A 27,636-nucleotide genomic window follows, 5' to 3' on the forward strand; every position below is an offset into this window, starting at 1 on the left:
AAGATCGACTCGCCCCACAACAAGGGAGAAAAGGTAAAAACAGGTTTTGTGGAAACACATGTGTTATGTCATATTTTATTGATGTCGGGTAATTGCTCCAAGCGTCTGCCGAGTGATCAGTATTCTACATGTGTGACTGAGGTAAGGCAAGTCTCAGTCGGTGGCAGGGGAGATATCTGACAGTCTTCCTCCGATCTAATTAAGTAATAACCCTCGCTGAGAGAAGACCAGAACAAGCCGAGAGGAAAATCTATAGAATTCATTTCCAGAGATGCGGTGGCTATTTGTTTCAAAATGACAAATATTGCATTCGTTAGATGTACAAAAACATAAATCATCGTCTGAATTTGTTACAGGGTGAAGGACCCCATTTGACATTGTTGGTCATTTTGCTTTGCTAAATTGGCACATTAGCGCTTGTTGAAAGTCTGTGCCCCCCGTCTGTCACCTCGCTTCATTTTCCTCCTGAACTAGCAAATCCAGGGCTCCTTGTGCAAATACTTTTGGGCACCTGTTGAGACTAACAACATGCTGCATAATGGAGAGGCACTTCGGAGAGGAGGGCAGGAAGAGGCCAGACTGCAGATTGCAAGGTGGTGGGACAGGGGACTCCTGTGGTTGGAGAGGAAACGTTCCCCTGCTGTGTGAAATTACATCTGCACTGCCAAAACTGCCACATAAACAACTTCAAATATCCCAGATTTGTAAAGAAAACCAGGAATTCACTCCTGCTCCCGTTCATAATGCTCACCGTCTAAAGGGTCGGTTAGCCGAGGCCGCCTGCTTGTGGCTTTTGTTTGGGCGAAACACATCAAACTCTCTGACAAATAGTATTTTGATGGTGTGCGAGCGAGGCGGTTCTTTCTTCCTCCACCATTACTCTGCTGATATCATGTGGGGAAACAAATTGAATGATGACTGAAGTGGAAAATGACTGTTAGTATATTGTAACTCTGTATAAACTGGTGAAGCATTGTAATTATGCACCGGAGCCAAGCATGAAATGTTTACCCAGGGAAACAGCTTCAGAAATGCGCAACACGTACATGTCGATGCATGAAATACAATGGCTCTTTATGGATGTGTTTAATTATTACATTCTGCAGTTCGGGAGCAAACGTGCTCCCTCTGCCTTTGACAAAGCGTCATATTTCACGTTGGCATGCGTTTCAGTCAAATGAGAGCGAGTCAGGTTGATGGATCGAGGGTCTGTAGAGATGATGCATTTCCCCTGTGATTGCTTTCATAGCCATTACTCACAGCATAGGGTGATTAGTAGGCCGCCGGCTGACACCTCTGCTTGCGCCTGTACGATGCCGCCGTCTCATAGGAGGGTCCGGTTACCTCTGCCGCAACGCTGATCTTTGATTGCCAGGCTCAATCAATGGGCCAAAATAATGGATTATGTGCATTCCTATCAATCAAGCCTGCTCGGTGAAGGAAGTCATGAAGGACACACAGCAGCCGGGCTATTTATGAAAGAGGCTGGAGGACTTTTAGAAATATCACTCACATTCTGTCTCCTGGATGTCATTGTGTTACCTGTCAAAAGTATTTTGGGAGGGATGTGTCTGTGCTGACCTTGACTAGCATCTGCACAGATCGAGAGCGAGAGCAGCAGTGACAAAGTGATAGCTTGACCTTTAAATGCGGTAACGTCCACTGGCACCAGCCTGTTACAGAGGTTTAGGCTGTCACTTTTTCGACAAATCAAGTTTGAACAAATTACATTTAATACTCACAGTATATTGTTTGAAGTCATGCGTATGCAACCCCTGTATCCTGAACTGAACTGTAGGACTGACAATGTTCATTCACGGTGCCGCCGTCACGCTTTTTTTAAATAAAAAAAGTCTCCACACCTCTCAGAATTTATGGTGCCATTATTAATTGTCAAACACAACTCACTAGATTAAGTTAAAATCAGACACATCGCTACGGGTCAACTATTTAAAGGGTAACACATTAAAGTGTGTTTAAAGGTCTAGGAGAGCACTACTGTATATTTGAAGAAAGTAGTATAAAGCCTTTTGTGGCTCCAGAGGGAGCTGCATGTAATTGCACTCCAGTGATATCACTCAGTGGTCAAGTTGAATTGTGGGTAATATAGGCGCCAGGTGCTGTATCGATTTTGATCATTTGTTTTGAAACTTTCCATAATGAGTCCAGCAGTGTTATAGAAGTGCAATTCTAGACCAGAGGCCACTCCACGACTCCACTGGAGTCGGTTTATCAGGTGACATGCAGCGTCCTCTGGATCCACAAAAGGCTTTATACTACTTTGTTCATATATGCAGTAGTACTCTCACCTGTAAACACACTTAAGTGAAGGATTGGTGGAGGTACTCTTTAATTTTTTTTCCATGTTTAAATGTTTTCAAATTGGTATAAAAAATACTTTGGCACTATCGCTTCCTAATAATTCATCTTTTACAATGTGTTAATACATTTTAGCTAATGGCTTTATGTTGATAAAACTTTATTTTTTTATTTTATCAATCAGGTTTAAAGCATTAGCATTCATTTGGAGTAGTGTTTCTGGCTTTCTTGAAGTCAAATATCTTTAATATCAAATATCTCTTTAGCTGCTAAATGTTCCACTATGTTCACCAGCTAGTTGTTTACTGTGTTTGTCTGTTGTTTGGTGGTGTATCGTGATTTTTGCTGAAAACAGCTGCCTGCTGTGGTTGAAAATGGGGCTATAAGAGGGAGGTGGTGAAGCAAATTTGTAAAGTTGTCCATAAACTGAACTCACTATAAAGCTCCGTAAACCCAAGTGGAGCTGCAGATTCAGGTGATAACTCTAGGTTCATTACCAGCAACCACTTTAATATGTTGAAAACATTGTTTTCACAGTGCCTTTTGATACTTTCTTATTAAAAAATATCAATTACAGCTGCTTTAAAGACCTGAAAAAACATATTTTCTCAGCTCTACATGAACACACTATGCAAAAATGAGACCAGTTTTGATTTCTTTTTTTCAGTTTTTTTTTTCATTCTCACTGGTTTGGAGATGGTGTAGCTATGAAAAAGAAAAATAAGATTTCACATACTGTAGTGCACAAATCAGGATTTAACACTTGAATCTGGATGAGACGACAGCTGGAAGGTCTTCTGCTCACTGTCTATCAAATCTGGTAAAATCACACAGCCCTGATCAGCTGAGATTTTAAGTGCAAAACAATTGAAAAATAATTCAAAAACCAGAAGGCAATCCAGGCACTCCAAATACAAGAAAATGTGTCTCAGGAGGATAAAATATGATATTAATTATTAACCTTTTTTAATGATTTACCCACTATAATAAAGGGTTTTTAATAATTCCTTCTTCGTTTGACACAGTTTCTTGTATTCTGAGTATTATCTGGATTGATTTCTTCGTTCTTTGAAGTACTTTTTGGTATTACATAGAGCAACCAGTCATCTCCTTTCCAGTTAAAAAATAATGGCTGAATGTTTTATTCAGCCTTATTTGTCTCTTATATAGTGTAGAAATACTTGAAGGCAGGTTTTCAGGGGCTTTAATAACTGCTCTAAAAAGAATTAGTAAAACATTTATCAACCATTGATAAAGACATTATAGCAGCTTATAAACTCTTCACAAAGGGTGACTCACTTGAAAGTGGTACCAATGACAAATTCACACAAAGTCCAGCATAACAACACTATCAAATCACCAAATATTCACATTCAAGCAACATATTCTGATACTGCAGCTTTAATTTCTTATTATATCATAATTGTTAGATGGAGCATGAACATGTTAGAGTAAAAAAGTAGTTTTTCTTTGCACAAATGCATCTGCTCCAGTCAAACTGCATAGTCAGATTCAATTAGAACAAATTAGACTACATTAGTGATGGCCTATTAAATGATGGGAGTCACTTCAGAGAACACTTACATAAGACCTGTGGTTTTTTTTTGTTGTTTTTTTAAAAAAATAAAAATATCCGCTAGACGTTTTACCAAGCAAATGTGTGGCCTATCAAATTGAGAAGATTCTCAGAAGTGGATGGGAAAATGACATTCCCTCAATTAGTATTCGCAAATGGAGCCTGAGATGGCAGCCCGGGGTTATTGCATTGGACGAGATCGTTAGCCAGCTCAGCAGCGACGCCCTCAGAAATAGGCCATGCCCTTGGTCGGTCCCTTCGCTCGCCCAAAACAACCAATTTAGACATGAAATCTGTCACGTGACGGTCATTGCGCATGAATCACTGTCAAATTCCAGTTTGTGTCACAACAATACCGACTGTGGGTTTGAGATCTTCTCAGGCCATTAATTAAGAGGAAGATAGTATAACATCAGCACAACCGTAAAGAGGCCAAGGTCTGCAAAATCACTTATGGCTAATAGGCTAATGAGCTAGCTAAAACACTGGAAGTCAGGGAGCTGCCAGCGCTGTAGAAATCAACCTCTGGAAACACTTTCCATTTTTTTTACTATATTTCCCAGGGGCCATTGTGGCAGCTGCATGGCTGATTCCTCCTGGTTTAATTTAATATCTTCATGCATCCCTAGATTGCTGTGTCTGCCAGATAAACCACTGTGGGTGTAGGAGAGATGGAGAAGGGGACAATGAAAAGCCAGGTGGAGTTTGGGCCAAAATCAGTCCAACTTTGTTCCAGAGGACGGAGCTGGACGGTAACAAGTCCCCATGCTGCTCAGGTGGGTTTGAGCGCTCAGAAGTAATTCTTGAGATAATTCAATTTAACTTCCAGCGAGCAAATATTGACTCACTCTCTTGTAAACATTTAATTTTCTCGGAACAGCTGATTCCGGGTGATGAAAGGACCAAATACTAATTAGCAGAGATTACTAATTAATGTTTGAAGTGATTAATAATGTAAAAGTCACTTTTTGCATGGCCTGGGAGTATCATTTCCTAACCTTACCTCTTGGCACAATAAGACAGCAACTGAATTATTCTCTCCTCCGGTGTACAAAATAGAGCTATAGGGTGAGATCGTCTGCCATTTGACTCTCCTCGCCCAGGGAATGAAGACAGGCATGAATTTTATTACCTCTCCTGAGATGGACTGCAAAAGAGTTCTGAGCTGTTTAGACTGAATCCTGATGCAATATTGATGGCGCTGGTCAGGCTGGCACAGACAATGCTCCGAGTCGACGGATCAATGCCACATCAAGGGAATAGAGGCAGTTTAGTGAAGGGAGCACAATTGAACTGAAGGCAGATCTACTTTGTGTGGACAGAAACTGTAGACGGTAGGTTGCAACAGAAAGCCTCAGTGGACTGTGTATCATCAGAAGAACAAAAACAGCCTCCAAGACGACAGTGAGGAGACCTGATCAAGAATGCTGCTATACATCCACCACAAGTCCAGTTATATATGGACAACTACATTTTGCAGCATCACATCATCTCACATCAGTGTCATGTTGCTGCCGCCGCCATGCATGGTTGACCCACAACCAGCTGACTATTGTAATTAAAAGACTGAGCAAGCAAACATTGGTTGGGGTAGCAGAGTGTTGTTGCATGGACACAGGAACCGTTTTTACACTAACACCCCGAGTGCTTCGCTGTCAGCCTTTGTGGTTCATTGCCCACGGCTGCAGGAGTCAATTCTCTCTGCAGGGTCTTTTTGTGATTTCTCCACTATCAGCTAACTCAGAGAAAACACTGGCCGTAAATTGCTTGGGTATAAGATGTGCACATTAGTCTTTTACTTTAAGTTCCTACCTAAATGGAGTTATTAAATTTAATGGAGGATTTCCATCAGATGATTTAATTGTAACTACTGATATAGACTAAAGTGCCCTTAAGTGATTTGAGCCCTGTGGTGTCTCCACACTGGCTGCATGATTCAATTTAATCCTGCCATTTGATTGGTATGTTGTTGACAATGGACATGATCCATCCAAGCTGGTGTTGCTGGAAGACACTATCAACTTTTGTGGTATGCTACTGACTGAAAAAAGTAATAATGTATAGCATGAAACAATACAAACTACACTTTTATCTGATAACAAGTCCATATAGTGCTAGCAATCTATTGTTAGCAGTTTAAGCTGTCAGTCTTCAACATTCAGCACTTGGGAGACCGATTATGTTGTTTAGTTTGCATTCCACTCTGAAAGTGGAAGCTAGATAGCCTAGCTTGCTAATGTTCACACTGATTACCACTATACATTAACCTGACCCAACAGATGGTTTGTTACACATACCTGGAAACTGGAAAGGGGCGGGCACTTTCAAAAAGATACTTGGCAGGTTGGCAGGGATGAACGTCTGTCAACGCCTGTCATGGGCTAACTTCAAAGAATCAGATTAGTGCTAGCAGTTTGGTTTAGGAAAAGATTGTGGATACTTATGTAACTTAACTTAAATATGTTACGTATGAAAGTTTAAGTTACCAAATTTTGTTGACTTTTGGTTTCACATTGGACACAAAGGTCCGTCTCCTGCATGAAGACTACAGATGCACAAATACCAAAAACTTGCGATAAATAGTCCACGATACGATATTTATCACAATATTAAAAAATGAAGGAAAAGATGATATGAACAATGTCCTTTAATAATAAATCTGATGTGTACAATATTTCATATATAATTTGCTTTTACCTTTTACTTCTGCTTTCCTTTAGTAAAATAAAAGTAGCTGTCCATGACCTAAGCGTGTGCAAAAAGGGGCCATTAATAGTCTTTGGCAATGAATGATTGGACTGTGTACAGCTGCAAAAACAATGCAGCAGCCAGTGGCAATCCCTCCTTCCCTCTGGTTGTCCAGTGGGACTTGTCCCAACGATCTCCCTCCCTCTAGTCATCTCTAATGAGGATGGACCATTTTAAACAGTCGCTTCTCTCACTGTCATCACATCTAAATCACACACATAGCTGCAAGTATTTCCTCACAGGGCATGGATTGGTCTGAACCACTATGGTGAAGACGTAAGTGAATAGCTTGATGAGATGGATTCACAAGATCACATGCTGACATGATCAAATTTAACTGGATTCCTCGCAAGGTAAACTATATGTCATTATACACCTGCTGAGTTATTGTTAATGAGAGACAGAAGGCTGTCTACCTAATGCTAGCTGCTTCCTTCAGCTAATCCGATGCAAGGACAAATGGCAAAACTCACAGAAAGCAGTCCTGTGACATCAGCACTCTGTACATTGTTCTGTAATTGAAATCACAAAACGTATGGAATAAGGTATGGAGTGCCTGAATAAACATCAGCCCCCCAGCTGGTAAACTGCCTGTTAGGCTGTTGGAAGTGACGTGATGTAAAAAACAATTTTCAGTGCCAGCCCACAGGGATATTGTGCCAATTAAATTTCGATACCCATCATCATCATCAGCGGTTCCAAAAATTCACACCCACTGGCAAACACTAATGAGGGGGTTCCTGTGACTGAAGAGAAGTAATTACAATATGAAATTATTCTATATCATGTAAAAAAAAAACATTTTGAAACATTTTTTACAATTTTGACCAAATACATCTACAAATCTAAACAACAAGGATGTACTGTATATATTATCTCTTGGCAAAATACATTTAAATGAATTTCATTAAAGCTTTAATATAAAATTGTTCTGTAGTAGCCTGGCTTTAATAGCTCCAGCCACACACTGACCATGACATTGTATTCTCAGTCTAGCTTCTGAAACATTCTTGTCTCGTCTCTACCACGCTCAGCATTCCTAAGGGATTAGAAGTTGTATGCAAAATAAAACAGACCAGCCAGTACACAACATCTCCAAAGGAAGAGGGAGCGAGAGATCGACACTTGGAATATCTTCTGTTTTACACCGGCATATGGATGTTTCAATTCTGCCATATGTGCCTGAGGGGAATTCTCCCTTGAGCTAGCTCTTCCTCTTTCTTCTGCTCCTCCTCGGGGATCTCTGGCCCCCTCCACCACCGCTCCTGTCATCCCAGGCATGCTAGCTGGGAGCCTTTTCTCCACTGCATCCTCCCCTGGCTTCTGTCACCAACCGCTGTCTGAGTGTCTCAGCTGAGTCCCCATCTCCCCGTGGCTCCAGCTAGCTCTGCAGTGCACTGTGCCAAATGTGAGGTAATTAAGACACAGAAAACTCCTCCACTCAGTTGGGAAGAGGATTGAAAAGCTCATATCTGTCAGAAGCGGCAGCATGCTGCTAATTTTGCCTGATTTGAAAGCGCTTCAAGGGTGTGCCAATTACTATGTGCATATACTATAGGCTGTGGCATGTGACTCGCATGGCAGGAGAGCGCAGTCGTTTGGGAAAAAGAAAAGTTTGTTTGCATCTTGGTGATATTCTCCTCAGCCACAAAGCACTGAACTACCAGCACACTATACACAGGCTAGATATTTACCATTTTATTAAACAGCACATAGCAGCTAGTTGTGACGTTCGGCTTGCAATAATAATCATATAACAGCCGGTCATGACGTTTACGGTATGACGGTATCAGCTGTCAATTTGCCCAAATCTGATAAGATTAAGGTTTCTAACTGACAACCACTACATAAAAAGACAAATTTAATTTCCATTTTAACACCAGATGTCATCCCTAACACAGAATTGATGGGGTGGGTCAGTCGGAGTTATGTGCCTGCTAAACCACTAATACTATTGCTTAAGTGAAGGTGTCACATGATGGACAAAGCAGTACCTCAGAGTCTTTCCTATCCTGATTAAAAAAAAATCCAGAGGCATCTTTGCCAACATCAGTCTAAAAATGTTGTCCAAATACTCACATAGGACAGGCTCATTTTTTTAAAGGACCATGCCAGTGTGTTTGCACATTTTATGTTTATTTTACATACTGTACCGTTTGTACAGTTATAGAGTTTTTAATGCACTTTTTCCTTTTTCTACGCTTTCAGGTAGCCATTGATTTCTATTCACTTCAGTATGAAAATCGATAAGCTGAAAATTGTTTCTGTTGTGTAATCCATTGTAGTGAGTCTGCTACAATACAGATACAATAAGGATTTGAATGGAAACCAGTGATGCCATTAATTATAAAAGCAAATAATCTGGCACTGATCAAAAATTGAAAAGTCTGCACACCAATACCTGAAAATAATAATGTAACTGACAAATTGAATGCTTGATATTCACTGTGATTACGCAGCTGAAGCAAGGTTCAGCAGTATGGACATATTGTCAGATACTGAACAGAAATCAATGGTTATCACACCAGACAGCCATTGGTTTCTATTCATTTCTGTACAGTGTGTTGATCAATGAGCAGGTGTTGTGTAAACATCACAGTGATGTGTTCTGCTTCTATGTTTTTTTTTTATATTTACTGTAAGGATTTGAATGGGAACCAATGACTGGTACAGCCATTGGTTTCCATTCTATTGATTATGAAAACAAATAATCAGGTACAAATGAATTTAAAACACATGCACTTTAATACCTGTGAATGATAATGTTACTAACTACTTCAAAGCTTGATGTTCACTGTGATTAAGGTTCAGCAGTATGGCCACTCTGTCATATTGAATGGAAATGAATGGCTACCACTCCAGCAAGCCATTGGTTTCCGCTCATTCCAACATGGTCTCAAAATTGACTTTTTTCAGGCTTTTGAAACATTACCTCACTTCTTTAACAATCTACACAATCTATAACAATGGACTCTGCAACAAAATCATTCAAATTTAGTAAATTTGTCAACCAATGACAACTAACATGTTTTCAGACTGGTTAGCAGGCATGGGAAGGATGATATGTACTACATGGGCAACAACATGCAAAACAACTGGTTTGTTCCTTTAATGTGTTCTCAGAACTGAAATGCTAATGCCAATAAGCAACACCTCAGCTAACAGTAATACAACAGTTACGTCATGCATAGACCTGTTCCGGTTGATTCATAATGAAGCAGTGTGAGTGACTCCCCCTCCTGTGTTTTCACACCCGTATCATATTCCCTCCATGACTCACTCAGAGGGGGGTTAACAGGCTGGCTCGATATATGTGAGAACATCCCCTTCCATCTGACACACTCCCTTCCCCAACCCCTAATGGACCCTAGGGAAACTTCATTATTTATCACTATTGAAGAGGCCTTTCAATTATAATACCTCAGCCCCGTCTATTACCCCACAGTCTGGGTGTGGCGATTGAATACCTGTAGCTTCAATCTGCGATAAATCAAGTGCCCCGCTATGTGAAAAGTTCAAAGAACCTGCATCGGTAACAATTTGCCACTCTGGTCGGAGAGGGCCGGGACCACGGCAATATGTGTGGTAGGGAAATAGAGTCATTGACAGCCATGAAATGTACACATGCCTCCACCTTCTCTCTTCAACCAACAGCTCATGGAATGGCTTTATCAGCCCAACAGGGCTCCTCTCAGCACGTCAAGTCTGTCACGTCCCGTGTGATTTTTCAAATTGGAGCCTAACGCCAGGCTTGACAAGGTGTTGATCCCTCATCCCTCAAGCTTGCGTGCTGCCTGGACAACAGTGTGAAATGAATGCCCGGCAAAACACCACCTGCTTTATGGAGAGGCGGGGAGACTCAGCTTGTTGTTAAATATATTGCGGAAATAATAAAAAGGTACATTTTAAAGGTTTGGCCGGCCCAGTTCAGCAAATTGGATTATCACTGCGCTAATTCACTGAGAGCAACAAGGAAAAGGTTCCTTATAATGGTTTATCATGTGTGAATGCAAAATTAGCTAATTGTTTAGGTGCTCAGTAAACAATCGCCCACTGTAAATTGATAATGATTACTGATTATCACAACAACAGAAGACATTTATCAGCCTCTACAATAGAAGCAGGCCTGAACACGATTTCTGGTCTGCTTGTATTGGCAGGGGGGTGTCAGTGTTTTTGCATGTGATTATTTGCTTGTCTATTTTTTACATTGTGGTGGCAAAAATTTGTTGTAAAAGCCACATTATGGGGACTTATTTCCCTGAAGGCAAAAAGCTGGTTTCCACCAAGCACCTTGTTCAAGTCTAGTGCTGAAAGAGAGGCTGAAAGAGAGGCAGTGTACATCCCGAGGGTATAGGTTTTAGGGTTATGTACTGGTTATGATTTAGGTAAGTGTAACTCTAGTCAAATAAAGCATTTAATAATGGAATGCCTTCACTGAAGAGATTGAATCAACATCAAAGACACAACCTCTGCCCCAACAGATTCGCTACCGAGTTAACATTTGGCCAGAATCGATCAAAAAACAACACGGAATGACGGAGCAAATTAACACCAAACTGGAAACATGCGCTCCCCTTTGCCTTTTCAATTTTTCATCTGCTGGAAATAGATTTGGAGATGGATCCCAACCCAGAGCTGATAAATTTTAATTTGATCCCTCCCATGCATCATTATTTGCACAATGCAACCGGCAGTCGTAGCTCGTGTGCTCTGAATAGCAAGTCTACATTCAAATTCTGCACAGAATACAAAATTCTCCCCCCTCCTATACAACAAAAGGCAATCATTCCATTTGTTTTCCCACACAATGGCCTCTGGATAATAGTAATATGGGGGTGGGGGTGGATGGAGGAAAAAAAGCAACCAAGTTATCTGCCTTTCCCAGTCTTCGTCTCTGCCTCTTCGTTATGAATAATAGATTACAGATGAGACCGGGAGTTTGCCTTGCAGGGAGGTGGGTATGAAGCTGCTTGAGGTCAGCGCAGCAGAGCTGAGATCGGTCTTTTACCAGCCCTTTCTAAAACACTTGGAGAAGTATCCTCGTAACTCCCTTAGCAGGACTCTTTATAACGGCTGGTTGAAGGACATGGTTGTTCGATATACAATGTCATGCTTTTCAATATGATAAACAGCTTGGGACAGCTATTTTCAGTGCTTCAGTTGCTAAATATTTGGTAACCCAGTCTGTGGAGGGCTCTGCTGTTGTGCACTTAATACATTTTATCCCTCCTGTTCCAGGCTTAACCGCCTTTCTGCTTGTCATGTTGGATTCTCAGCTGGTGGGGAGCGACGCCGGCTGATTAGCAGGTTTGAGGTATTCAGAGAAAACAAAAATCCAAACAACTGCTGCTGTGTTGGAATTGTTAATAGATAAATGTAGTCAGGACTGAGAGGCATCTTTAAAAGGGAGGGTTGAAAGAAAAAAGGCTGTTTGATTCAAAAGCTCGACACATTCCTTTTAGCGGCGGATTAACAGCTCTCAGATCTGCGCCCATGTCTCTAATGAGAGAGGGTGTTCACCGCTCACGTTCGGTCATAAGAAATCAATTTAAACGAAACACTGGATCCAATTCCCATTGCGCATGCTGTGATGCAAAAGAAGAAGAAGAAAGGAAGCCCCAGTGTGCAGAAGCTTGAGATTCAAAGACTGGGACCAGACCCAAAACACAATTCAACTGCTCATGCCAACCTCCTTTCATCTACTAACGTGTACACGAGGGAGGCAAAGCGGTCCACAAGGATAGATATCTGGGGCAAAGTTCACAAGTTCATTTTATTTCAGAGCTGGCCGTGGCATTTTAAGTAATCTTATCAGTCTTGGATGGACCTGCAGAAGTGGGGGTGAAGGTGGGGAAGCAGGGGGCAAAGAAGGTGTGGATTTAAAATTGCTAAATGTTCTTTTCATCAGAGAAGTGCTCCTAGGGGAAGAGTTGGAGGACAGAAACCTTGATTTCCTGACTCTATTTGTTCTCCAGCAGAGACGCCAAGATAAAATGTTGGCAGTCAATGTTTCTGCATTCACATTTGTCCAGGTCACAGGCTATGTACCATTTTGACATTGATATTGTCTAATCACGTTCAAATTATATATATATTACCTCACTGTCATATCCGGAGGTGGAAGGGATGCAAGTCACTGCAGTTTCATACAGGGCTTCAACATTTGTTAGTATGAAACTACTGGATACTTTTAAGGAGACCTTTACCCAATTTCCAGTGTGTTTGTGGCGATCAAAACAGGTTTTAAGCCAAAGCATGGTGTTTTCCTAAACCTGACCAAATGTTTTTTGTGCCAAAACCAAACCAGACGATAAGCACAATGTTGTTAAACTGAGATTTAAAAACCTAAAGAGATTCAAAGTTGCAACATAAAGAAATGTAAAGTTTCTAGTCTAAAGTCTAATCAGTCTCAGATGGACCTGTAGAATGAAGTACAAAGGAGTTGTTGATTTAAATTGTAAAATGTTCTTTTCATCAGAGAATCACTCACTGGTGAAGAGAAGGAGGACAAAAACCTTGATTCCAGACTCTATTTGTTCTCCAGATTAAAGGATGATGAATACTCCCGTGAAGAAAGAAGTTAATGCAACACTTCTTTAATTTGACTCTGAAGAAAAGTCTTGTCAAACAACTAAAGGAGGGTTTAATATATTATACAGTTTCATTAAACATATATAAAACTCCTGAGTTTGCTGAATAAACTTAAACAGCGGTAGCAATCCACAGATGTGATGCTTCAGCACATGGCGGATTCCAGATTCATCAGGCGCACAGCCTCCACTCCACTTTATTTGTGTACAGGACCCCGTTGATCAAAGATGATGAATAACGAATCTAAAGGAGGGAAATTAGCATGAAAAAGTCCCTGCTTTCCAACTGATGCATAAAATATCTGCACTTACTTTAATGAGCGGCGATAAAAGTTGCCATGCTGTGCGGTGGGCAGCATCTTGATTGATGCTGCACATTAAGGGTACGCCGCCATGCGCGAGCAAACATCACAGCAGCCTTGTCAGCCCATTGTCCCCGACTACCTGCCTGCAAGGACTCTCTATCTCTTCGCCTGCCATTTTACCTGCCAAACTCCTGCTCTCAAAATCCCTTTTCTTGTTTAGCCCACTCGCTTTTTGCCACTCAGATATTCTGTCTGCGCTACATTCCTTGCATATTCCCTTCTCCCGTCTCTCTCTGAGATAAAAGTCGTCTTTCTCTTCCCTCCAGCCTACCTCGCTACCAGACAAATAGCTCCACTTGTTTCAAAGTGGCCACAACAGAAGGACAATGATAAGAGAGCTGTCTCCCAACTGTCATTTCCTCTGTCTGCCCCCGCATCTCACATCACTGTAATTGACTGCAGTGTATCTGGAAGTGCTATTGTTCCCCAGGATACCCAAGAGTCTTGTCAGGAATTGTAGGGTGGCTTGTCATTCATTGACCTCAACATATTTCAGTTCTGGTGGTATTTTGGAAAAACGCTACGAGGTGTTTGACGCATGTGATAATTTCTCAATACCCAGAGACAGTTGTTAATTCAGCCCTCAGTTAAAGGACACGGAGGATCGCTAGTGAGTCGTGTAAATGAGGGTGAAGAAAACCTGCGTGTCTTCATTTCTCATTCACTCGGCTCTGCTCCTGCTGCAGTTTAAAGTGAATGATAAAACAGGCATGTCACACTCTGTTACTTTACCTGCCAACACACTGTTAACCCCCAACTGAGCAGACTGCATGTTTGCCAGTAAAATATACCGCCTCTTCCCGCTTTTACATACAGTAGCACAACTCTTCACCTCTGTCCTTAGCCTGGCAACTCCTGAATATTCAGCAGGAAGCTCCAGAGACAGGGCCAGGGATAGAGATGTCCGGTCACCTCTCTGTATTGTGTGTAAGAGAAATCTGTCTTGATCTCTCTCTCCACTAATGAGTGCCACAGCCCCGGCCCCGCTCTCTCCAGGACCTTATTAACACTTTTTTATTGGTTATTCCGCAGAGTGCTTAGCCAGCAGGTCAGCTGTGCCAGCTCCCCTGAACCTGACCATCAATTTGTATGAGCGGGTGCACTTGTGCCCCGATAGGAGAGCGCTGTCAATCAAAATACAGCCACCGAGCGTAAAGCGAGCAGCCTAGCTGGATTTTCAGCCCCTGGAAGTGATTTGGGGGTACAGATTGGTCCCTGAAGTGGGACCTGGTTTCAGGGTGTTTAAAGAGGAAAGTTTTGTCTGCGAGGGAAGAAAGGAGCAGGAAGTGGAAGATTAACTCTGAACTCTTCTTACAATCACAAGGAAAGCTAACACCTATATATTTGAGGATAATAAATTAATTTTCAATAAATATGTATTCTCATGGTAGACTTCTGAAGGATTGATATGACATGTAAGATGATCAACAGAGGCTTTGTTTCAGTGGCCTTACTCACCAAATAACTTAAGATATTTTCATACTTTGTTCTGCAGCAGAAAATACATCAGTAAATGCCCCACATTTGAATTTAAAAAGCGTTAACGTGTGTTAAAAACGGCGATTGCTAACAAGTGCCTAAATGAGACTACACAGGTTGTTGGGGAAATTAAACGCCTTCACAGGGAACACTGAGACTCATCTACTCACTAGTCCGTCTTTACAGGCCGACTTAATTACATCCAGGTTGATGCTTGCAGGTTAGCCTACAAAAGATATGTCATCCCTGTAGCTCTCTATTGCTGATGAGTTATATGCTATGTTTAATCACATTCCTGACTTCCTTCATCATTCTCTTACATATTATGTCCCATTTACCTGGAAATGGTGACGAACTGAAACACACTGTGACCTTCAATAAAATGATTCTGGGTTCGAGCATTGTACACACCTGAACAAATTAGATAACAAAAGTCTAGTAGTAGACAATTTAAGGTGGAAATGTGTACATATACGTTTTATACACAAATGCCTTTTTTCTGTAATATAACCTTCAGTGTAACATTTACAATTTTATCAGCATTGTGAGAGAAACAAATGTTGTCTGGAAAAAATGTGACATTGCATTCATGGATATTCATGATGACATAACATCTATTTGTTCAGGTTTGAAAGCCTGAGGTGAGGACTCCTACAGTGCATACGGTTTTTCTCTCTATGGACTTGTGGGCAGAACACCACTGTGGTGGTCAAAAAAGAAGGATCCGAGGCATTCTTCTGGCAAAAATGTTAAAAAGCCTTTATAAAGATGGCTATTTAATGCTGAAATTCTTACAAACAGTGACAATGGTGCATGTTAAAATAAAGCTGAGGAGTGACCACTGTGGTGATTAAAAGGCTTAAGGTTATTACCATTCTTGTACAGCTTTTGCTGGAAAACGTGTCCAGGAGATCCTGTAGGACTTGCTACATGTTGAAAATGCCACTGAGATAAAGGTTATTATCTAAAAAACTGAACTTTTTTAACAAGATTCAGTTTTAATAAATGGCAAGATGTCTTTTTCACCTGCAAGTAACTAAACCCACATTTATTGGACTGTGCTGTTATCAGCTACTCCAGCAGTAAACTTAAAAAAAGAATAGGAGAAAAAAGGCAGACTACAAGCCTCTGCTACATGAGATCACTTTCACTTTAATTTCTCTGCAGTAGATGTGTGTCAGTGTTTTTTGAAATGGTGCATGTCTAATTGTAATGCAAGAATTGACTGGAAATGTTCTTGTTGTATAATCATAAACTAGCATGCAGCTGGGTTTAGAACACTGCACTTTCACATCCATACTGTCCAGGTTAGACAAACGTTTTTCTCATACATCCAGTTACACACTTATGGTTTTGATATTGATATTTATATCTCACTTGCTTTTTTTGACAAGCATTTATCTGTGATGTGCTTTTGTGTGTAGTTTTGTACTGCATGTCTTTGGTGATCTCTTTCGTATAGCTTTGTGTGCTGCTTTTACTCTGGACTGTTTGTTATTGTGCTGATTCTCTACTCTGACCTGTCAAGGGACTGCATGTGTGAATCAACTTGAGGCTATGAAATGAAATAAAATAAAATAAAACAAAATAAAATAAAATAAAAAAAGGATGAACAACTTCCACAGTCACTCAGGTGATTGTGCATTTCTCTGTTGGAGTGGGTGACTGCTGACTATTAAGACCACGACCTTCCTACTTTGAAAACTTTAAACATGTTGAGTCCACTGTGCCACCAACACATAAACCAGCTGATGGATTAGTCTGTATCACAGAATTTTCTTTAGCTGAATTATCAAGAAGGCACAGTTCAAAAACAATGCAATAAAAAGACACCAGAAATCATTTTCAGTAAATATTCACTTATTGTTCTCATTTTAATGGTTTCTATGAAAAGACAAATCACGTCTTCTATTTTCAAAACCTTCATTGGTTTTCTTGTGACTCACTCAGTGTTTATTGTTCAATGCAAGAAACACATTTCTTTCTAGATGCCAGCTGTGTAGACAGCTCTATGAAATATTTTGTTCAATGACATTAACCACTATGCATGCATTCTAAATACACTACTAGCATCTGCCACTGTTAGCTGAATATGAGGACAAACTTTTCACTTGAAAGAAATGTATAAATAGAGCTGTACTACTTCAATCTATTAGCAAACTTATTATAACTCATAACAACATTTTATAACATACGTAAAAATGATATATTCTTATAAGGATAAACTGACTCCCAGTTGGCTCAGATACGCAGCCCACAGAGAGGGGGCTGCGTATCTGCGTAAAACTGAAACACCTCAGAGCTGAGGGGAAGTGTAGATTTGGCTGTGCGTTCGTCACTTCCTCACCTCACATCACACAAACCCTATTGATTATTGCAGGAAGCACAATGTAGCATAAGCTTATTGGCACTAGCGTAAGCACAGCAACCTCCATCTGTCATATAACCCTGTTCAGACTTTACCTATAGTTTTTTTTGTTTTATGTTTGCAACCATGGTTTTATTTCAAACAGATTCGTCAAAAACAGCTTTTCAGGCCTAAATAATGCAGCTAAAAACAGCTAAACACACCACCCCACAGACAGCCTGGCAAAATGCACCACCCATCATTGAGTCAGGAGCAGCTGACAGATTGGACATAAGGTTGAAGTGAATGACTGTTCCACAGTTTGATTTGCTGGTGAAAGTCAGTTTTGCATCAGAGATCTCATTCTCTGTCTCTGGTTTAATGACGCGTCGGAGCTTTTCATGGCCACCGTGTGAATCAGTTCCTGTCTGGGCTTGTTTTTCCTTGTGTACCTTAAACAACACCAAAGGTTTTCACGGGCGGATGTTTTCATCTTCTGCCTCATCAGCCTGGAGTGTTGATTACACGGGCTGGAAAATGATGATGCTGCCTGTGGGCTTGTTGTTCCACGGCATCTGATTCATTCGGAGGAACAGGAGATGACTGTTTCACAATCAGAGGGAAGTACTGAGATGCAGAGAGGGGCTTTTTATACCCTGTCATCAAGTTCTTCACAAAAGGTAAACAAAAAGGACACATTAGAGGCAAACAGCTGTTAGTCTGCAACAGCAGAACCAAATGATTGGAGTTTGCTTTGTTAGATTCTTTTTTTCCTCAAGTCTTTTCCCTTGATAGTCCCTACGGTCTCTTAGCACTGCACTGTTGTACTGTACAACTTGCTACATAAGGAGCACACCAATTAGTGGCTCTTGCACTCATTAATGTGCTGAAATTGCACAGTAAATAAAAGTTCTGTGATAACATCCCCCGCTAATTCTGCTGCTACGTCGCCATATCCACCATTCCAGACACATCATATTCATAAAAAACAATAATTGCCTGCCATGAAAACCAATTTGACTTCCTCCACAGGGCAGAATTAAAAGTTGGGCTTAGCAAGGTAATGAAGTATGGCACACGCTAAGTCAAGGATGGAGGCTTTGTCTGAAGTAATCACTTCTCCGGATGCTGTGGCTTGGCTGCGTTTCATATCAACAAGACTGACATATGGAAAAATAATTAAAATGGACGCATTCAACCAATAACAGCTGGCAAGTTGCATTTTTAATACACTATCAAATTTGCATGCCGGCTGTCAATCCCCTCTCCTGACTGAGGCAGAAAATTCCAATCAATCAAGGTGTTGGAGGTGTAATCTGGCTACATCAATGGCAGGATTCTCAATCCGAGGCGCCTGCCTGCCTCCGCGCTGAGCTTTTCTCCTCTTAAACACACTCCAGCACAGAGAAATATGTGTGACAACGTGACAGTGATTTACAGTGCAGAGTTTTAGCCGGTGACAGTGAGTGAATAGAAAAGTACACCGCAGTTCTTCTGTGACAAGAGCAATTAATATAAGCCTGCGATTGGGCTTCAGTCTGCGTAGGCTAGGAGCGATGATGTGGTGTAGCGTTGCATCACCACTGCCAGCTAACAAGGGAAAGCAGAGTTGCTCCGGCTCCCTCTTATCTATCTTCTGAGATTATGTTTCCAGAGAACTTTTATACAATTACTGGCGACTCTGAAGCTTCAAACTGAGTTCTGCAGTTTTTACACCCAAGGCAGTGTAACAGTGCAGTCCCATCTGACAGCAGCACACTCACACACACACAACAGATCAGTGAGCATCCTCATTAGTTTGGCTCAGTTTGACAGAAGCCTCAACCTTGCTGCCTCCTAATTTTGGACAAGAGGACAACAGAATACACAGGAGCAAAAAGTCGGTGAGGCGGTGCATCGATCTGGACAGATGGCTGAGGGGACAGGAGCAAGGTACGCAGCTGTGCATGCTAAATAAAGTTTAGCATTACTAAGAGATTGTCACTCTGGGAAAACACTGGGCTGGAGTTAAACAACTTGGAGGAATTATGGAAAACAGAAGTAGCAAACAAAAGTGACCCTGTGGGCTTGTGCACAAAAAGAAAAGAAAGGAAGAGAAAAAAATAAAGCTTTCACTCAGAATTCCCAGCTCTGCAGTCAGTATTCCTTGTGTTCATCACTGTGGAGACAAACCCGGGACTTTGAGCAAAGGGAGATCATGCGGGGAACAGATGGCCACCCACCTTCACACTACACCTGACTCCATACAGGGGAACACAGGAGGCTTCGGTAGGAGTCATGAAACTGCAAAAAATTAAACGTTCTCACACAAAAAGCCTGTCTCTGCCGGCAGCTCGACTACTGGGACGAAAAAATGTCACACTGCTTCGGTCTGTAAGCTGGTGTGAAGTGGACTTAGAAGACACAGTGTGCATGTGAATGAAATGGAAAGAAGCTCACTCGCTCATTTTGTATGTGTCTTGGTCTCTCCCCTTCTCCATTTTGCAACAAACTGATCATTCATTCAGCATGGTACAGCAGAAGAAACGGCTGATTTAGAAGCAGCACTGATGCTGACTTGTTCTTAAGCAGATGCATTTTTAAAAGGCACATGTGAAATTCATGTTTTCAGGTGAAAGGAGGATAATTTGAGTTCACCACAGGGTGGATTCATACAGGACATTTGGCTGACATGACAAAGTCGACTATACTGTATTGTAAATAGTGATGATGGCATAAGTGTGCGTAATGTCTCTTGTTCCGTGGGCATTGCATTGTTTCAGATAAAGTGGGCATCAACGGCAAACTCGTGAATCAAGCAGAATTTTTCATGTATACTTGTGCCTGTGCCATTCCAAACTGTAAGCAAACCAACAAACACAAGCACAATCATTCAAGCCCTTTCTGGAAAACCAGTGGTTTTCAATATGACAGCAAAGCAGTGTAAAATGTGACAAACTGGCTCTCGCATACGTCTGAAAAACCCAGCCCACCAGAATAAAATGTTGGCAGATAATGTGTCAGCAAACCACTGATACATTCACATGTACGTGTCATACGTATCGTATTGACATTTCCACAATACGTGTCATACCATGTTCACATTACATGTAAATGAGCTGACTTCCATGTCAGGAGGAGGGGATGTGGTGGAGTTACAATTAGGTGAGAAGGTTGCCAAGCCAGGTACTGAGCCTGTATTTCAACATGTATAAGTGTGAAACCACTAAATATTTAGAATGAGGCACCATGCCTCATGTCCGGTGTGAAACCAAAAGTGAGCATTGACTTTTTATTTTGATCCAAACCATGAACTTTCATTGACTTAACTTAACCAAACTGCACCTCAAACTACATTTTTAAATACCTGACAACCATAAATTTAGTCTAAAAGTAAAAATCCATGAAACAAAACTCTGATTACACACTGAACACAAACTCTCATCGCCTGCCTGAAAGTCATGTATAAGATTCATTCATCCAGCAGGACTTAGTGTGAAAGAAATCATTGAACATCATAATACTGTATCACCTGAAACACTACCTTTCAATTTCCATGCATATAGATGTCAGATGGAATACATTAATTAAAAAGAAAACAACGTGCAACAACGAGCACAGGCTAAGATAGTCACAGAGCTTGCAGAAGTGTGCACTGCCACGTCCTGCAAAACCACGACCATCGAGGTGAAATACCCAGCTATTAGTGAGACCCCTTTTCTGACGAGACCTCGGGACATGTGGCGGGGCCGTGTTTGTGACGACAAAGCAGGTATTTTAAGCCAAAGCACTATCTTTTCCTAACCCTAACCAAGTGGGGTTTGTGCCTGAATCTAACCAGACCATAAGCACAGTGTTGTCACGACATCAAATTGAAAATTTAACCTCAACAAAAGAAATGTTGCAACATAAATTGCCAACATTTATTCTGGCGATTGTTGGTAATAGGTTGGTCATTCCTGCTGCTCTTCATGTACCAGCTCGCTGTGGTTGTTTCTTTATCTGTCACCTCACACTGCTACAGTAACTAAGCTCCACTAATCTTGATAACAGATACATTGCATTTCCTTCCTTCACAATAAAAGCTAATTGTCACTTTTCAAAACCTGTTTAGAATTAGTACACAGTATGAAATCAGGACACAGATGAAAACAACAAGTTTATGACCCTTCTTTAAAGGTTGCTGAAAGGCATTTTGGGAAATGTCGGACACCACTAACTGAAGTAGAATTACACTGAAGGGAAGGTCAGGACGCCAAAAAGGTGCATTAGAACAAACAAACTCTTGGACTGCAGCGTGAGAGGTTGGATTTTAGTTTCCCACCCCAGCGCTCATGGCAGATCTCATTTAGAGTTCAGCACAGGGTTGTTTTGTACCCCGCCACACAGATGTGAAGCATCCAGCTGCTCTGACCTCACATCTCCTCCCCAAGGGCTGCGCTCCAACACACACACACACACACACACACACACACACACACACACACACACACACACACACACACATACACAGCTTGCCATATAATTAACAACCGAACACACTTTGTGCCTGTGTAATTAAGCAACGTAAGAGACGCCATACCAAAGCCAGAGGACTCCATCTTGACTCCTACACCTTGTTCAGTCAGTGTGGCGAAAAACAAATGTACTAAAAAACAACTGAGATGCCGCAAAGGAGACAACATCTGTTTCCAGGTTCAGGTGGAAACAGGATTTTTCCACTGGCTGCCCGGTGAATATATATTTGCATACTTTTTTTCAGCATTGTTACTCCGAGCCAGAGCAAACCAAGCTGTGCAAACCTCTTCAAAAATAATGAAGCTCGGTATGATTTAAATTCAGACGGACTGTTTACTTGCTGTTAACCTCAACGTGACTCCATCTCATCACTGCGAGTTCACATCAGCCCACAGGTTCACCGCTCGGGACGTTCAAACACATCCACAGGTTTTGGATAAATTCAACGCTGGGTCAAGTGAAGGATCAAGTGATTTACTGACTATTTGTGAATCATTACACTGGAAAGAGAAGTGACAAAAAACGCAGAGTATACTGCAGGTACAAGCAATTTTTATCCTTCAGTCAGTCATGGAGAGAAGCAGTACATTATGTAGCTGAAGTCATTCTGCTTTTGTGGATATGAAGAGTGCTTGTAAAGAGACGATGAGAGAGCGGGGGAGGCTTGGTTAAACTGCTCGTTTCCCTCCACCACCCTGAAGTGATTGTACACTGGTGAAATGCTAAAGATAAAACCAAGCAGCAACAATACCCGAACCAAAACTTCAGGCCAGTGTTTCATTGATTTTACCATTCAATCCACAGTAATACCTGCCTCTGGGCACAAGACGGTCAAACATAGATGTTGAAAAGAAGAATGTTGTTAAAGAACTGAGGCATTTGAATGTGCTTCATATACTTCTTTTTGTTTTTTGTAAGAAAATGTAAGCGTCAGCAGACCTTTCCAAGAGCTCAGTCTGTCACGTTTCATTTGATTTGCAGCAGAGGAATCAAAGGCTGCCCGCAGTAAGAAAACACAGATTTGACTGCACAGATGCAGAATGCTAAGCCCTACCGCATGCTGTTCACGAGTACAGTATACAGCCGGAGATGTCAGAGTAATGCTGGAGAATCTATTTAAAAGAATCAAGATTCATAAAACCTATTATTCATTTTTTCCTTATTACTCATCTCTGGTGGAGATGCAGGGTTGCGGCTACAGAGAATATCAGCAGAGTATGTTTTTTTTCATGGCTGCCTATGATACCATTGTGAAATGGACCCCCTCTGGCGATGAAAACAAACGGAGCAAAAAGCAAGGAGAAAAACAGCTTATTTCATGTAAACATAAATACGACGGTTGCTCATTAGAAATAAAAGTGGAGAGAAGCTTTGGGCCCCTGCAGTTTTTTTGTGCACTCGGAAACAAAGCCGTGATACTAAAACAGATGAGTGTCTGCTGGTGGAAAAACCACACACGCCCGCCGAGCAACACATAAATCTGAACTGGTATTTATTAAAGCAACGACAGGTCATCAGCTGCTGTAATTAGGATGATGAACAGGAACTCAGCGGGCTTTGAGAGCAAAGAGGAAGAGTGGGAAGACTTGCGCAGCAGTGGTACCAGATTACATTTAAATCATGTAGATTTTTACTAAAGCAGGCAGCCACAGTGAAACATTACAAGCGCTCTCGCTCCGGCACAAACACATTCAATTAAGCATTCGAAAGCTGTATCAGGTAAAGGAGCTCGACTCGCAACCCCCGCGAGGTGACACACACTCTCTCTCTCACTCACACACACACAGGGTCGGGTTTGCGGAGCCAAAATGGATGGGAATAAATCACAAGAGCTCGGCCAACATGGCTGCATACTAATCAGTGTATTACCCATGGGAAAACTCTGCCCCCAGACTAATGGGTGCATGTGTACGTGCGTGTTGTGGATGTGTGGGTGACTTGGGAGTCACCTTCTCCACCCGGGCGTCGCCCATCAGCAGCAGTAAGTGTGTGTTTGCTTGTATTTAATTGCAAAAAGCAGAGGCAGGAGTTCATGTGAATTGCTCGGAAGGGAAATTGAATCTGGAAACATTTCACCTCCGTCTGTGTCTCGTTGTTGATCACTGCTGTTGCAAGTGGAATGTTATGCGTGCTGCTTTAGCATTCAGCAGGTATACAGCACAGTGCTGGTAGATTAGATAAGAGTTAATTCAATCTCCTGTGAGAAAAAAAGAGAAGAAAAGACAAAAAGAAAGAAAAGGTACTTTACCTTTGGGATGGCCTCGACCCAACGTCACAAAGCCCGAGGAGATGAAGTTGTGTAGATCAGCGCCTCCACTGCTCCGGACACTCTCCTTTCCGTAGTGCAGGCCTGTTTACCCACACACATACACACACATGCAGGGCCACCACACAGGATCATGTAGAACCATTCACATACACACATTTATGTGAAAACACACAGGGATGATGCACACACACATACACATACACAAAGACACAGACACACACAGTTTTAGTGTTCTGGTCAGTTCATCATTATCTCAAACAGTGTTAAATCTGAAGCACCACAAGGAGATTAAATAGAAACATTTAGGCCAGACAAAATTATTACATCGTAACAGAAATGATCTTGGAGACGAGTCATGTTGACATTCATTGTGAACTGAACCCCGGCAATGACAACGCCACCAAACACGAGTCAAGACTCAAAGTGGCGTGACATGAGAAAGTTGAGAAAGGTTTGACTTTATTCAGGCGTCATCTGTCACGCTGGAGCGACAGCTCGGAGACTACCAGTTTATTTTGTTTGATGAAATACAGCCACAGTTGTTTTTCTGCCTCAACTTCTCAGTTGCTACCTAACTTCAAACAACATGGAGGAAAAGCTGAGAGTCACGGTCAACAGCTTCCCAATTCTCTATCATAGAATTTTTACAGGCTGCCATGACTTGAATAATAAAAAATATGCATGGAACACGTCTCGCTCGGGAGATGAATTACTGTGGTGTGTCAGCATCGTGGCATCAGAGCGAGTCTTGAACAGGGGGTACAAGTCAAGACAACTCAGCCTTCAATCTTACTTTCTTTAAAACTGTCTCACACAATTTGTTCAACTTTATGGAAAGGTCTTACTTTAGTGCTGCAAGTAACACTTATTTCCATTATTGACTGATCTAGAGTTTATTTTCTTGATTAATTAAGTAATTGTTTGGTCCACAAAATGTCAGTAAATAGTGAAAAATGTTAATTGCAATTTCCAAAAGCCCAATGTGACATCTTCAAATGTCTTGTGTTGTCCAGACAACAACAAAAAAATACCCAAGTTAATGCTTCAGAACCAGAGATACCATCTCTTAAATCCACACATTCTTCTTCCTTTTCTAACACTGACATCAGCATTACCAGTTATGCTAGCAGCATCTTATGGAGCCTCAAGCTGAGATGAGGAGCGGGCTACAGAGGTCTGGTGAGCTCACTTCTTTTTTCCATTCTCTAACTAAATAGATTAAATAAACTGCCTCCAGTGACATCACTTGAGGCGGTTTATCCGACTTCACACAGCTCCCTCTGGAGACACTGACGGCTTTATACAACGCCCCAACACAATGTGTAAACACACTTTGATGTGTGAAACCGGTGTAGTTCCCCTTCAGGATATTTACCATATATCCCCTTTAAGATGTTAAAAATGGTATATGTATAAATATACCATAAGATTTACGCCAGACATTTTTTTCCAGATATTCCTTTAATATTTTTATTTTTTACTATTATGGAATAGTTTTAGCTCATTAGTCCACTAAGAATTATTCATTTATTCATTTTGATGTGGTTGACCTATGGAGGTATGCAACTAATGAGGTCACAAGCACATATTTCTAGGTTTTAAAGGGGCAATCTAAAAATTACACAACGTCACTTTAAGATATTTTAAGTATGTGTATTATATAAATTCTATTCGATGTTTGTACTGTTACTAAACAAGGCAAAGCATCTGATCACAACTCTTTTACTGTCAAATGGCTAATCAATTCAGTTGTTTGTTGTCTCAGCTCTAATCAACAATAAAATAATATTGTTAATAAAAAAATTGTCAATAAAAAAATTAATAAACACTAAAAAAATATATATAAAAACTGAAAGAACATAAAATGGACCATCAGCCCATCTGGTGTAATCCAAGTCTTGAGAAGCTGAAGGATCACAAATTGATTTGAAATGATGATATTTACACACTTTTTAAAGCTTAAATCTTCACTGTAGCTGTTGAGCTGAAAGCGTTGGTGTGCATGAGCTTGACCACAAAGGTGTAAATAATGTCTTTTGAAATCAATTTGGGATCTCTTGAGGCTTAAATTAAGCCGAGCTTAAGACGAGCTGTATGAAGCCAATTTGTTTTGTTGTTGTTTTTCTTTTTTTTTTTAAAACAAGTCTCCAGCTACATCAGCTGTTTAGGAGAATGCTGCAACACTGTTTTACTGTCAAGCTTCAGAAATGTTTTGTGGACTCCAAAACCTCCATCCATCATTTCTGAGTAGATAATGACTGAATTTCCTTTTTGGGTGAACTTTTCCTTTAAGAGGTCACAAGCCACAAAGATTGTGGATCGCTAAGCTAAAATGAAGTGATCAAGTTCAGCAGGGCACCAGTTAAAAAAAAGAAAAAAGTGTTTGGACTTTTCCATCATGTTCTCAGTGGCCCCAGTTGAGTCTTTTTCATTGCGTCAAATGGGGAACTTCCCTGCGGTGTCTTTCCCTCAGGCACAGATAGATGGAAAATGGTAGAAAAGTGAACCATACAAACAAGCATAGTGTGATGATACTCAAAAAAAAAGCAATATGTTTCCAACACCCACATACCAATGCACTTTGAACTCAATCACACCTCTCCCTGCGCTGCTTTCGTGGCTGCAGATAGAGAATCTGCTGGGGTTATTTTCCCATTCCATCATAGCGGCAATTCACACGTTATTGTTGTCTTCTTTTGTCACCTTTGTCATTGGTACGCTGCTCCACGACCCACTGCGACAACCCTTGAATCTGAAAGACCCTTCAAAAGCAATCCCCTCCTTTCCTCCTGCTCCCATTCCCAGCTCATTAAGGTGAGCTAGCATGAAGAGCCTGCAGGGGGAAGGCTACGCATTATGAATGTATCGCCCTTGATACAAAGAAAATCGTGACTTTCACCCCAACCACGTGCCACTGAGATGAACGGGTGGCGGAGCTAACGGGCGCCCAGGATTCATATGGTAATACTTTTTAATCAGACTTCTTCACTGGACACCTACACCTCTGAATTACCTCTGAGAGTGGGAAAATGTGAATAATAAGATAATCATATCATGAACCAAGCTGGATGTGGTGCTGTGTGGCTGTCATCGGGGAGGTTATCTGACTCCAAGGTCGATTAAGCTTTAACACAAGCCAGGCAGGGGTAATTTACATGGTATACTGATTTTATAGCATTGTCAGATGCCGATCTGCTGGAGTGGACATGGAGCTGTGTACATCATCTCAATAAAGTTATTCAGCTGGAGCTCGGCATCACGTGTCTTCATATATTTATCTTCCTCTCACACTGAGATACACACTGAAGCCTCTTTAAAAAACACTGCTTTTTAAATGCCATCTTGGCAAAGACATGCCCCTTTTCTTTTAACCCCGGGCCTACCCTCTCATGAAACTAATGGTGCAGTGCAGTAAGTCGAGATCCAAACTAGTTAGTAATTAA

At 41.3% G+C, this 27,636-nt stretch overlaps 1 protein-coding gene across 3 annotated transcripts in view; it reads right to left on the reverse strand.

The window, feature by feature from the left end:
* LOC311250557 (shisa family member 6) overlaps window positions 1-27,636 on the reverse strand; it is a 72,192-nt gene that overhangs the window by 35,784 nt on the left and 8,772 nt on the right. For all 3 annotated transcript variants that reach the window (XM_084342332.1, XM_084342334.1, XM_084342333.1), the window contains exon 5: window positions 24,173-24,274. In XM_084342332.1, coding sequence (XP_084198458.1) covers window positions 24,173-24,274 — 102 coding nt within the window. The remainder of the gene's footprint in view (window positions 1-24,172; window positions 24,275-27,636) is intronic.

The sequence above is a fragment of the Pagrus pagrus genome (genome assembly GCF_965226575.1).
Source record: "Pagrus pagrus genome assembly, chromosome: 21".
Lineage (NCBI taxonomy): Eukaryota > Metazoa > Chordata > Actinopteri > Spariformes > Sparidae > Pagrus > Pagrus pagrus.